Genomic DNA, 13,543 nt, shown 5'->3' with positions numbered 1-13,543 from the left:
ATATCTATGACCGTAATCGCCACAGCTGTGCTGCTTCGGAAAATCTTTCGGTGTCTGCATCCTGCGTCGATGACGTCTATACGCCGCCCTCGAGGACCTCCTCCGACGGCAGACGTCACTGGATGTTAGAAGTAGGACGCACAACGCCCGTAGCCTCAGTTCTGTTTTTTCCGCAAACGTGTTTGCTTCGGAGATCTAGGCGCTCCTCGACTCTTAGGAGTTTCTGTTCTTTCGGTTTTTCAAACCTGTTCGTTTGTGAAGTTAAGTCCTTTGTGATGTCTACCTCTTCTTCCACCCCGCGTCCAGGCTTCAAGAAGTACGGGGACTGCGGGTCCAAGATGTCGGTGCCGGACTTGCACAACGCCTGCCTCTGGTGCCTCGGGGAGGCCCATGACACGGATGATTGTGTCGACTGCCAGTCGCTTCAGTCCAAAGCCTTGCGGGAGCGCAAGAAGAAACTGTCGGTCGGTAAGGTGTCCAAGCCCCGGAAGTCGAGGTCCACAGGGTTTTCGACGGACGATTCGAGGGGCGACTCTCCGCATCGTCGTCGGAAGTCCAGTGGGTCTCGGTCCTGGAGTGGGTCCCGCCACTCCTCTGCCTCTTCGAGTGACTCCCGGAAGCGCCGTTATCGGTCGCCTTCCCCGTCCTCATCCGAGGACTCCGCCCGTCGGCGGGTCGCTTATCCCACCAAGCATGCAAAGCCGGAGGAATGGGCTTCCTTCGGTAAGAAAATGCTAGCGATTCTCGAATCGCAGGGCACTGGTCCGTCCGCGCCTCCAAGTGGGGTCTGTCATGATCGAACTAGAGACACCGTTCGTACGCCTTTGGGCTCGGGTGGTCGGCACAATTCACAGGAGCGGTCCCGCTCGGACAAGGGGAATCGTTCTAGGCACGCCCGTTCCAGGTCCCGGTCCTCGACACGCTCGAGACCGTGTGAGCCTGTGATGTCTTCGAGGAAGACGTTGACGCCTGTGGTGGCGAGGTTGTCGAGGGACTTTCTCGAGGCTCCGCCTCTGAGGAAGTCGTCGAAGCCATCTGCGCCCAGGATGTCGAGGGACACGGTCGAGGCTCCGCCCTCGAGACCTGTGACGACGCCGTCGATGCCAATTCACTCGACGCCTTTCGAGGCTGTTTCGACGCGGGTACCCCGGGGTATGATGGAACCCCTTAGAAAGGCTCTGGCCAAGGTCAAGCATGGCTTTGTTCCCCATTCTGTGCCCTCTTTGCGCCATTTCGAAGGTGGATGAGGGCTCTGATGATGGCATGGTTCCTGATATGGTGCCAGATGAGATTCTCTCGGGCCATAGCCAGATTGAGGACCTGCGTCAGTCCCTGCACGACACCAGTAGTCTGGACACCTCTCCGGAGGTGGAGTTTTGTAGGCCTGAGCCTGGCACCCATGCCGACTCCTCATACCGGTGCCTTATGTCTAGGATCACCGAGTACTTGGGGTGGTCTGCTCCCCCAGGGGATTTTCTACAGGATGACCTCACGGATATCCTCGACCACGGTCCACCAACTGACCCGGTACTGCCGTTCCATATGTCTCTACAGAGGAGGGTGGCGGCGACTTGGACTGCTCTGGAGAGTCTCCCGGCAGTGGGCAAGTCTTTGCCGCGAAAATACCGCCAAGCTAGTAGCGACCCCTGCTACTTGACCAAGCACTCCACTCCGGAGTGTTTGGTGGTGCAGGCGGCTACGGCCCCAGCAAAGCAGGCGTCGTATCCAACCATCCCTCCTGATGGGGACGACAAGCGTTTTGATGGTTGGGCGAAGAAAGTGTTTTCTTCGGGGGGTATGGCTCTTCAGGCGGCCAACACCATAAGTGCCTTGTCACATTTCCGCACACTCTGTGGAACTGTTTCCTTAGCAGCTGAACATATTCCCGAAGGGGACGAACGGGATGGTTTTCTTGCTATGGTCCAGGATGGCAAGGATGCCATGTGTGAGGCCGTTCAGTCGGGTTTGGACATGGCAGATTGCGTCAGCCGGTCCATGGAGGCGAGCACCGTAATACGCAGGTTTGCGTGGTTGCGGAAGTCGGGGTTTGCTCCTCATGTGCAGGCCCGGCTCCTCAAAATGCCCTTTGACGGTGAACATCTTTTTGGCAGCAAGGCTGACGAGAGCCGTGAGAGGTTGCAGAACTCCAAAACTGCAGCAAAGTCATTGGGCGCTGCAGTTCGCCAACCTCCGCCCTTTCGTCCTAGGGGACAGCAATGGAGGGGAGGTTCCTTTCGTTATTACTCATCCTTTGCTAAAGCGAGAGGAGCTGCCAGTCAAAGGAGCCACCATAGGAGTGCTAGAGGTGGAAAGCAGGGTACTCGAGGTGCCAAGGCCGCTCGGGCCATTGCCTATTTGCCCTCAGGCAATGCCGCAGCCGCTTCAGCTCAGTCATGAGGCCATGTCCCATGGTTCGCCGGTTGGGGGAAGGCTTGCGCAGCATCTTGTCGAATGGCGTGCCATTACTTCAGATGTGTGGGTTCTGGAGATCACAGCCCACGGCTACTGTCTTCCCTTTCGGCAGAGGCCTCACGACAATCCACCGGGGAATCTCTCGTTGCAGAGTCCGGCTCCGCTCCTTGTGCAGGAGGTTCAAGCTATGCTGAAGAAAGGCACCATAGAACTGGTGCCAGTAGCGGAGAGGAACAAGGGATGGTATTCCCCTTATTTTTTGATTTCCAAGAAAGACGGGGGATTGAGACCCATCATGGACTTGCGCGGTTTGAACAAACTCCTCAGGAAGGACAAGTTCAAGATGGTTACTCTTTCTCAAGTCCTCCAACTTCAGGACTGGTTGGTGGCTCTCGACCTCAAGGACGCTTATTTTCATGTGCCGATCCATCCAAAGCACAAGAAGTACCTGATGTTCGCGGTAGGCGACTCGCACTTTCAGTTTCGGGTCCTGCCGTTCGGCTTGACCTCCACCCCGAGGGTATTCACCAAGCTCATGGTAGTGGTGGCAGCGCATCTCAGGAAAGGGGGATTCACGTCTACCCCTACCTGGATGATTGGTTGATCAGGGCGCGCTCTCTCGAGCAAGTCCTGGATCATCTGTCAGTCACCTGCCACTCCCTCCACAAGCTGGGCTTCTCTCTCAACTTAAAGAAGTCCCACTTGACGCCAACTCAGTGGCTCCAGTACAACGGAGCAGTGCTCGACACGTCCCTGGGGCAGTGTTTTCCTCCCCAGGTGAGGGCTCATAACATTCAGCAGATGGGTGCACAAGTTTCAGCATGCCCAGAGTCTCCCAGCGTTCGAGTTCGAGATTGCTTGGCCTCATGGCATCCTGCATTCTTCTGGTGCCAGAGGCTAGGTTGCGAATGAGATCTTTGCAATAGGCACTCAAGCTCCAGTGGTCTCAGTCCTCCGGCAGGATGTCGGACCCTGTTCAGGTGCCGTCCTCGGTCGCCTAGGACCTTCTGTGGTGGGCCGTCGAAGGCAATCTGATGAAGGGGGCTCCATTTTGGCTACCCTGGCCGGAGGTGACGATCGTGACGGACGCATCTCTTACGGGATGGGGAACTCATGCCAACGAGTTGACAGTCAGCGGTCGTTGATCTCTGTCGCAGTCCAGACTCCATATCAATCTGTTGGATCTGAGGGCCTTCAGGCTTGCCCTGAAGGCTTTTCTGCCAACTGTGCGAGGAAAGAATGTCCGGACCCCGACGGACAACACAGTGGCCATGGGCTACCCCAACACAAAGGGGGGTCAGGGTCACTTCCTCTGTGCAGGGAGGCGATGCAGCTCTGGTTCTGGGCAATTCAGCAGGAAGTTTCGATCTCGGCAATTCATCTGGCCGGAGACAAAAACGAGACGGCGGACGCTCTGAGCAGGCAGAGCCCGATCTCTCACGAGTGGGAGTTGGCTCAGGAGATTCTCCTGGAGATCTTCGCCCTTTGGTGGACCCCTCAAGTGGATCTCTTCGCCTCCAGTGTCAACCGGAAGTGCGAAAGGTTCTGCTTGCGGGAATTTCCTCCAAGAGGAGCCTTGGGAGATGCGTTTGTGGTGGAGTGGTCATTCCCACTGCTGTACGCGTTTCCTCCAGTCCCCCTCATCCCACAAGTGCTGCGGAGGTTACGAAGGTTCGGTTCCCGGATGATCCTCATTGCTCCAGCATGGGCCCGGAGGACGTGGTACCCGGACCTTCTCGACTTGTCCATCTGCCCTCCACGTCGTCTTCCCTAGCGAGACGATCTGCTCTCACGGTCAGGTTCTCCATCCAGAGGTCAGATCCCTCAACCTTCACGCTTGATTTCTGAAAGGTTGAGGTATAAGGATTGGGACCTCCCTGAAGACGTGATGGAGGTTTTGCTTTCGACCAGAAGGCCTGCAACAAAGTCCCTGTACCGTTGCTGTTGGAGAAAGTTCTGCAACTGGTGCAGGGTTAAGAATGTGGATCCGTTTTCATGTGACGTTCCTGTGGTTCTGTCTTTTTTGCTTTCTTTAGCCCACAGGAGCTTGCAAGTGGGTACCGTTGAAGGTTACCTGGTGGCGCTGTCCATATTTAGGTGCTCGTCTGAAGAGTGTTCTTATTTTAAAATCCCTTCATTTCTCAGTTTCTAAAAGGGCTTACTAATGTGTTCCCTCCGTCACCTTTCCAGGTGCCCGGTTGGGATTTGAACCTTGTCCTCAAGTTTCTGATGGGTGCTCCGTTTGAGCCTTTGCATTCGTGCCCTTTGAGACTGTTAACTCTTGTATTTTTGGAGAGGCTCCATAGGCTCGATCCTAGGAGAGCTTTAAGCTTTTATATTTCACGCATGTCCCGGGTCAGAGTGGACGATCAACTCTTCATTGGTTACGCTGGAAAGCGTTTGGGACAAGCTGTGACTAAGCAGACTTTGTCTCGCTGGATTATTCTGGCAATTTCTGAATGTTACCACTTGGCGGGTAAGGACCCACCGGTCGGCTTGCGGGCCCATTCTACCAGGGGTATGGCTGCCTCTACTGCCCTACAGAGGGGGGGTTCCTATTTGTAACATCTGTGATGCAGCCACCTGGGCTTTGGTCCATCACTACTCCCTCGATTCCATCCGTGGGCAGGATCTGGCCCTTGGCAAGGCGGTCCTTTGCTCCGCATTTGATTGGGTATTCTAAATTTCTGTATTCTAAATTCTTCTCCCACCTCCTTGCATTGGTACTGCTTTGGGAGTCTGTCATAGATATGGAATACGTCGGAGGACCCAATCCCCTTGAAGAACAAGTTACCCTGGTAACGTTCTTTCGATGGGATGGTCCGACGACGTATTCCCTATCGCTCCCTCCCTGCCTTCCCTGCTACAGAATTTCTTATGCGATTGCAGCTTACGTTTCCGCAAGGCTTTGTGTGGTCAGACTGGCAGAAGACTGGTGCCACACATTCTCGGAAAAAACTACAACTGAGGCTACGGGCGTTATGCGTCCTATTTATAACATCCAGTGATGTTGGCCGTTGGAGGAGGTACTCGAGGGCGGCGTATCGACGCAGGACACAGACGCCGAAAGATTTTCCGAAGCAGCACAGCTGCAGTGATTACTGTCATAGATATGGAATATGTCGTCGGACCATCCCATCGAAAGAACGTTACCAGGTAAGAGAGTAACTTGTTCTTTTTGAATGTCGGTGGGACTATTCCTCCAGTTCGCTTCAGCAGTTTGTTTTTGGCACAGAAATCTAGGAGCTGAGGAGTAAACCATGCATTGGCATGGTTTGCTTGTTTGTGTTTGTGGGGAGGTAGGGGCGCAACTGTGTCCAAGCGGTAGTGAGCGTTTTCGAATAGAGGTCTGCTAGTTTGTTGGGATTATTGGTGTGGAGGTACAAAGGATGCAGTTCGTGTAGCAATGGGGCAATGGCGTCTTTTCTGAGTTGCGGGTGCTGCGGGTGAAAGTGAAGGGCAAGGCAGCGGTGGTGAGGGTAGGGTGTGTTGTGGGCGAGATGGTTAAGGACACAATGTGGTGGTCCGACCAGGGATGGGGGGGTGTTGGTTCAAATAGCGATCTGACAATTAAAGTCTGCAATCTAGTCTAAAATGCAGCCTTTGTCATGGGTAGGGTCACTGATACGATGTGTAAATCCCCGAGCGCTGAGCGAGTTGGCTACAGAGGTGGCTTTGAGGTCAGAGGGGTCATTAAGGTCAAGATTCAAGTCCACTAGTATAATTGTTTTTGCTGGTGGGCTTGATGTAAGAGCCTAGTAGATGTGGGAGATTCTCCTTGAAGCAGAGGTTTTGTCCTGGAAGGCGATAAACAATGTGGAGATTAAGGGTTTCTGTGTGAGAGATGCCCATTGGAGTAAAGTAGGTACTCTTTGGTAATCACGTATGATAGTGGATGCCTGGGTAGTGTAGTGAGCAGATGAGCACAAGGTGGCTGTCTTGCGAGTCTCCCAAGGGTTGGGGTAGTTTCCTGTGCGAGTTAATGCGTGCGAGCACCTAGGTGAATGTTCCTGTTGATCCTGGAGTGGGAGCCAAGGAGGATTGGAAGGTTGCAATTCCTGGTGCGGTATCTCGGGTTTCTGTGGGTGCTGCTTGACTGTACTGCAGGGGAGTGGAGCGAGCAATGGCCAGGGTTTGTGTTGCATTTAGGAGATGTGTATGTGATGGGATAGTGATTCGTGTTCAGTGCTGGTAAGCACTTTACCGACATCATATTTGTCTGGTTGTTGTGTGGCGACTAGGCAGAGGTGGGCTATTTAAAACATGCGAGGGGCATAATGAGGGATGGCAATGCGTGGTGCGAGTTTACTTTGTTTTTCACAAGGGCGGCGTATAATAGGCACATTTTGGCAGGACAGCGGGCAGCCAAGTGCATTGCTAGCAAATGCGGCTTACCTTCACCATGATGGAAGCTGCTGCTGGTTGCGGCATGTAGTGATAAGACATCTCTATCTGGAATGTGGGCCAGCAAAGCTGTCCCGACGGAGACCGGCAGAGACTGGATGCCATAACCCTTGGCCTTAGGTGGTGGCCTTGTGGGGTGACCGGCGTTGCCTCCAGACTAGGTGCAAGGAGCCCATGGGTAGTGCGCATCAGCCAATCAGGATGCTCGGAGCTCAAGGGAGCTTGTTCTGCAGCGGTGGCCATTAGTGTTCCATAATGAGCTGGGACTCTGGTGTCTGCAGCAAGCATAGCAAGTCTCTGGATGGACTTGTGAAGTGGGCCTGGGCCATGGTTGTTGACCTGGCCAGACGGGCTGAGACGCTCAGTGCCATTTCCCTTGGCCTTAGGCAGTGGCTTATATTGCATGTATTACTCCATGGATGCTAGTTCCAGGGTGAATGCACCATTAGGCCTGGATGTGCTGCCTATCATATTTGGCTGAATTTTCTGATATACATTATTTGTTTGTTCTTCACTGTGGTCCAGCCTCCCTTTCGGAATGGGTGCTCGGTAACCTCCCAAAAGTACGGTGATCAGGAGGCTGAACATACGTTACTCACCTTAGTAACTACTATGCTCCTAGTACATAGCACACTTTCATCCATCCGGCCTCTCTTTGTCCCTAACTAATAAGTGCCCTCATACACTATAAAAAGGATTGATGGGCGGAGCCGAGAGTGTGCACAAGGGTGTAATGGGGCGGAACATGAGCGCACGCCTGGGCTGCTTTTGCTTTTTGCAGTTAATGCGTAAGTATGTAGGAATGCGGCCTCCGGACTAGGGAGTACAGTAGTGACTAGGTTTGAATAAAATATTTTTTTCATTATGTACTGCTAGGACAAACCAGTCTCTCCCAACCTAAATATTGAGGCCAAAGTGGTCTGATACCTTTCGCAGTGAGAGTTGTGACCAACTTTGTGGGAAATACCAGCACCCATGCTATATCGGTTGGTTTCCCTGAACTCCTCACCAGAGGTGGCTGCCTAAAGACCTATTCAAAGTGAACTGCTAGTCGTGCATCATCTCTCAGTGGGCAGTCTATCCATGCCAGCAGATCACGATATCATGACTACAATCGTTACCCCACCCCTCCTTTTAATAGTCAAAGCCAGGTTTTCAACACGGGGGGCATGCAGTTCGAGCGTGCTCCTGTTGAATTGCTCCCTCGTAAACATTGTAGAAGTTTGTAGGCTGGGTTGCAATGTTTGGGAAGATGGCACTCCATTGCATTATGGCAGAAAGTGTATCATGGTGAATGGGCACCTCCTTAAACAGTTATGAAATTATTGTATTGAAGGGGCTGTGCGAAGGACTTTAGTCAGGGAGTAGACGAGTTGGAAGCTATCCCCTGATATGGTTGATGCCTTGTACAGCGAACTACTTCATTTTATGTGCAGAGACTTCAATTGCAACACACACTTGCTGGCCGTACTGAAGATTCACCCTGTAGCCCACTCAGGACATAGATCTGTCCTCCTGTAGACTGCAAATCTGTTGTTAAATGCAGCGTGAACTTAAGCAATGTTTGTCCTAAATAAACGTAATGTGTCCTACGTTTTTATAGTTAAAGATGATCTTTCGAAACTCATTATCTTTATTTTCTTTTTTTGTAGGGGTTTTACGTAGCCCTGCGACTCGTTGGCTGTGCACAGAATGGTCATGAAGTAACCATGAGCAGTTTAAGTATGGCTGTGCCCCCTCCTAAATTTGTAAGTGGTACAATATCTTTCTTTATTTAAATCATCCAAAATAAAGCCTGACTTGACTTTACCTAGTTGCATCCCAAACAACGAATGGCCGATTGGGTTAATGGAGTAATGCTAATACTGCCCAGTTGGTGGCATCATGCCAGGCACCAGTCCCCCTCAAACTAACCCAGAAAAAACCAGGCCCTTTTTTATGCTTGACTGCACCGTTACACATTTCCTGTGTATGCACGCAGCTATTCATGTTACATTTTAATAATGTTGATGTTCAAGACAAAAATAATCTAAGCCTTTCTCATGTTTTTTTTTAGCGTGACAATAGTAGCCCCATAATGGTCACTCCGCCTCCTCCAACGGAGTCACATTGGTCTGTCCGGGTAAGTTGTTCAGAAAATTGTTTTCTGTGTCTGAACGTGAAGGTAGAATAGACTATGAGCTATGGCTGGCATTTTATGGTGTTCTTGTTTGACTGCAAATTCGTTTTGGAGGACAGTTGCAGGGTTTGGCAAAGTGGCAATGGAAAGTCTTACGGTGACTGACCTCTTCACAGTCAGATGCACACAACAATGACTAAAAATCTAATCTATCAGTGGTTAATATATATGCATATATGTTACAGCACTGCATTTGTCCTTTCAGAGTGCCAGCTTGTACAGTACCCCTGCTTCCTCCTGAATTCATTCTTATGCAGCTCTTTTATGAATCTATCTGATTTGATACATATGAAATCGTTTTTTGGCCTGATAAAGGTCTTCAGAATACCGAACACAGAATCAATTATCCAAACTTTACATCTGGCTAATTATATCACATCTTTGCTGGTTTGCTAACTATTACATTCACTAAGTGCAGGTTTGTGTCTCACATCCACGGTTGTATGGCGAATTACATCAAAGTGCAATTAAGAATGGCTTCTGTTTCTCTTGATTTGTTTGTGCATTGGTAGTCATTCATATAATTTGTTTTCAGTGTTGTCAATTGTGTTTTCTCTGCCAGGGAGTCTGTGACTGTTAGGATTTCCTAGACCCCAAGTGTAGACTTCAGAAAATGAATCAACAGGTAGGTTGCAGGGCTTCTCTTTATTTGCCGGTCTCTTCCAGGGCTACATTTAGCTCAGCAGTGAAGGCTATACTCTTGATGCGAGCTGGGTGGTAAAAGTTTGTTTAACATACAAGAGGTTGTACACATAGTATATGTGCACACATATATGATTTATGCAGGAGAAATATGCAGTGCATTACAGATGGGAACTTCTGTAGAGTTTGTCAATTGTTCGGGAATTAGTTATTGAGCCCATATGCAGTGTTTTAGAGGGATTTTGCCGTATTGGAAAACACACAGTGTTATCCAGTGGGATAAGGTCAAGCAGAAATCGCCATAGGTATCGGAAAGTGGAGGTTGTCCAATTTACTGTACACGTTTTGTAATATCCTATTGTTAGGCTAGTGTGTATGCAGTAACCCTGTGGGAGACTACACCAGTCTTGTCTTCTTGGTATTCTCTAACCCAACTATTGGTATAGGTCTGTACTACACAAGTTAGTAAAGTGACTGAGCAGCCAGGCTTATCTCGAGAGGGGTACATGTGAGCTGTAGAGCTGTAGCATCGAAATCCACACATCCAAATAACACTTACACTCAAGGTTCTTTAGTAAAATAATTATTTAACTGTCTTAAATAAGCTTATCTTAAAAAAGGCAATATGCAACAATCAAAATACACTTCATACCACTTTCTCAGATTTAGAATAAGCAAGTTGATACTCTTTCGACATGCTGTCAATATATTTCCTACACCCTGGGGTGACTTCAATTATTAGTCAGTATTGGCATTTATATATCACTCTTTGGTACTTAATACATTCTGAGGTTGTGAACAAGGAAACGGTTAGGGAAAGAAAAAGGTTAACAGGTTCTCAGAGCTTGTGAGCACTTTTCAATCTCCCAATGAAGTCTAGATTAGATCTTTGGCAGAAATACAAGTTAACCTTATGCACCACCTATGAGGTACATCAGAATCAAAGTCAATATGAACAATGTCTATGGAGCTGAGGCACTTCTTTAGATAGCAAAACAGTCTTGCCCACAGTTAGAGAGTTTGTAAGGAATCGCTGTTGGGCCACAGGCTTTAGGCTTGTGAGGGTCAGAGCTGAAATCAACTCTGCAAAAAGAAGCTACTGCAAGTCTCAAGTGAGATAATGCAAGTAACAGACCAAAGAGGTAAGTACCCCTTAGTCAGCACAGTACCTTAGGTTTGAAGAAGGGGATCCAGCTGGCTTCTGTTGGTTGCATTCTTGTAGATCCTGGGTTCCTGGGCCTCAGTGGTAAGGACAAGAGGGAGGATGTCTGGAGGACTCCTTTACTACAGTTTGAAGGTTGTCGGCTATGGGCTCTTTTCAGATCAGCAGCACTTTGCGGTTTCAGCTACCGTCAAATTGCACCACCTCGGTTGTTGGACACTTGATGGGTTTCCCTTGCTTCTGGATGGGTTTCCCTTGCTTCTGGAGTCCAGCACTCTGGTGAGGTGACTCGGGTGTGGTTCGTCCTGCTTCGGGAGGGTCCTCCAGATCTTCCTGGTGCTCTGGTCAGGCTTAGACGATGTACTCGACTACGGGTTTCTCGACCCTTCCATTCGCTTCCAGCAGCAGCAAAGAAGTACAGCCAGTTGGGGACGGTTCTCTAGCAAAGTTGGTCCGCTAACCCAAGGGAAGAAGTCCTCCGTTCCGGCTTCTCTAGTCGATTCGGAGTTGGCACTTCAGCACTGGAGCAGGGCTTCACCGGGCAGTTCAACGGTCCAGGAAGGTGCAGCAAGCTTCTCTTCCAGTTTCCTTCGTCCGATGTTTCGTCCAGTTGTCGACTCTGCCTTCAGTGCAAGAAACCTCGCCTTTTATGCAGGTTTCTCCCATTCATGCACAGCCTAGCTGTCACTCACACAGCAGGGTGGCTGTCCTCCAAGGACAGCCAATCAGCACTGGGTGCATTCAGGTAACCAATTAGACTAAGGACGGAGTTTCGGGCACCTCCCTCGTTTCCTGCCCTGCCAGACAAACTGAAGCCCGCCAAAGGCAAAATGAACAAAAGGGTTAAACCTGGTTTGGAGTGCAGAGTAAGACCCAAGAAAGACCTCACAAGCAAGAAATGGCAAAATATGAAGACCAGGGCCATTTTGACAAAATGGGCACCCATGGGTGCACTACTGCAGCTGATGATTCAACCTGAGGTAGAAACGCACAATGGTAGGAAAATGAAACCCCTGCCACCTAAGTAAGCTACGAAGTAACACACCAGTATTTCCCCATATGAGATGGGGTGTACTGGACCTACTTAGGAAATACAGGTAAGTAAAGTTAATTTCACTTTACTACTCTTGGGAACAGTAGTTCACCCAAGAGAAGGTATTTAAACCTTAAGAGAAATCCAAAGGACTTCTCCGTGACACTGCACTGAAGGTGCTGTGTGTCACTATACAAAATTAGATGGCTATGGAGTTTGTCAGACTACAAAAACAAAGCAACCACACAGTCCAAATCAGATCAAAAATACATGAGTGAGAAAAAGGTCTCACTCATTCCAGGATTAAAATTAAAAGTCCTAAAGTCCAGCATAATAGCTGGGCTCTCTAAGATTGAAGGGAATTAGCACAGAAATGAAAATTCTCCCTAACACTTATGGGCCAAAGTTATGCAATGCAATGCAACAAAGACAAGTGTTGGAGACTAGCATTTGGATGTAAAATGGTCAGCGACAAGGGTAAAGAGTATGCAGGTGGTCGTACCATGCCAAAGAGAGTGATTCAAGTACCATGGAAGCTGTCACTGGTGTGTATAGATGTGAAATATGTTTAGATTATGTGCAGCAACTTCAGTAGCTGGATTTGCAGTTTCGTACCCCAAAGCGGTGCAGCCAGTCACCTATCCTCTCAAAGAAGTTGAGCTGCTTTCTAGGGCTGTTGTTGCTCGCTGATCCTCCCTACTGCCAATCCTTTGCAGGAGTTTTGCGTTATCAGGCGTGAGGTGACCCACGCAAGGTGCAACAAGTTCTATACAATGGAACAGGAGTCCTGGCGGTAAGTAACCCAGCTGTACCCCCTGATTGAAGGGAATGGCACACCAGCGTGGTTGTCTTTGGTCTTGTGAAGAAGTCACAGCCCAGCAGTTTTTCCCTGTCTGTTGCAGGTTCCTTTGTTGGTAGTCTTCCTCACTTTCTGTTGGACAAATCTCAGGAATTAACAAGTGTATGGTACAGATACCCCAATTCTTATATCAGACTTAAAAGCTGGATGCAAATCCAGCTTCTAATTTGGTACCCTGCACCATTCACCTATGTGGCAGTACCCGATCAGTGATGGACTACCTGCTAGGAAAACTCAGTATGTCTGTTAGGCAGAAACCTGTGCAGTTCCCTTTGGGAACACTGCAAAAGATTTAGGACTACAGGTGTTAGCAGTAAACCCACTTGGTAGCAGTCTGTACCACCCAGATTTACCTGGTAGCTGTGGCTGAGCAGTCAGACTTCCCTCAAGAAGAGTTAGGCAGTATGTAAAGTATACACAATAGGCACTCAGACACAATAGCACAAGCAAACACTGACCAGAGCTTTGGTATCAAAGTATATAATTATTTATTTAAAAACACACTGTTGGAAACACTCCAGCACTCTTACTGTAAAACACTCTAAACACAGTTACTATTATGATATATACAACCCTTATTCCTTATCAGACACGTCTTAGTTAACACCACTTATTTCCAGACAGAGGTGAGCGCTTAACTATAGATGGCACTCCAATAAGTTCATGAAAAAGGGAGGGAAAAAGACAGAATATGTGAAGATACACCACTCTAAGATTAAGGAACACTTTTAGCAAGACAGAAGAGCAAAAGTCACTGGTGAGCCAAAGTCTATAGGCTAGGTCCACTCTTAGAGAGAGCAGAGCACAAATGCGCCCAAGATCACAGTTACACTAGGCGTTGAAAGTCTTGCA

At 49.3% G+C, this 13,543-nt stretch overlaps 1 protein-coding gene across 10 annotated transcripts in view; it reads left to right on the top strand.

Moving 5' to 3' along the window:
• Positions 1–13,543, top strand: part of EPS15L1 (epidermal growth factor receptor pathway substrate 15 like 1) — a 2,005,341-nt gene that overhangs the window by 484,225 nt on the left and 1,507,573 nt on the right. For 9 of the 10 annotated variants that reach the window (XM_069649173.1, XM_069649176.1, XM_069649175.1 and 6 more), the window contains 2 exons: positions 8,469–8,564; positions 8,873–8,938. In XM_069649173.1, coding sequence (XP_069505274.1) covers positions 8,469–8,564; positions 8,873–8,938 — 162 coding nt within the window. Of the gene's footprint in view, positions 1–8,468; positions 8,565–8,872; positions 8,939–9,582; positions 9,625–13,543 lie in introns of those variants that run through there. The other variant, XM_069649181.1, reaches the window with a different exon arrangement.

Source organism: Ambystoma mexicanum, chromosome 1p, assembly GCF_040938575.1.
Source record: "Ambystoma mexicanum isolate Mex_15411 chromosome 1p, UKY_AmexF1_1, whole genome shotgun sequence".
NCBI lineage: Eukaryota > Metazoa > Chordata > Amphibia > Caudata > Ambystomatidae > Ambystoma > Ambystoma mexicanum.
The sequence above is the reverse complement of the archived record's forward strand: the minus strand, read 5'-3'. Positions and strand labels throughout refer to the sequence as shown.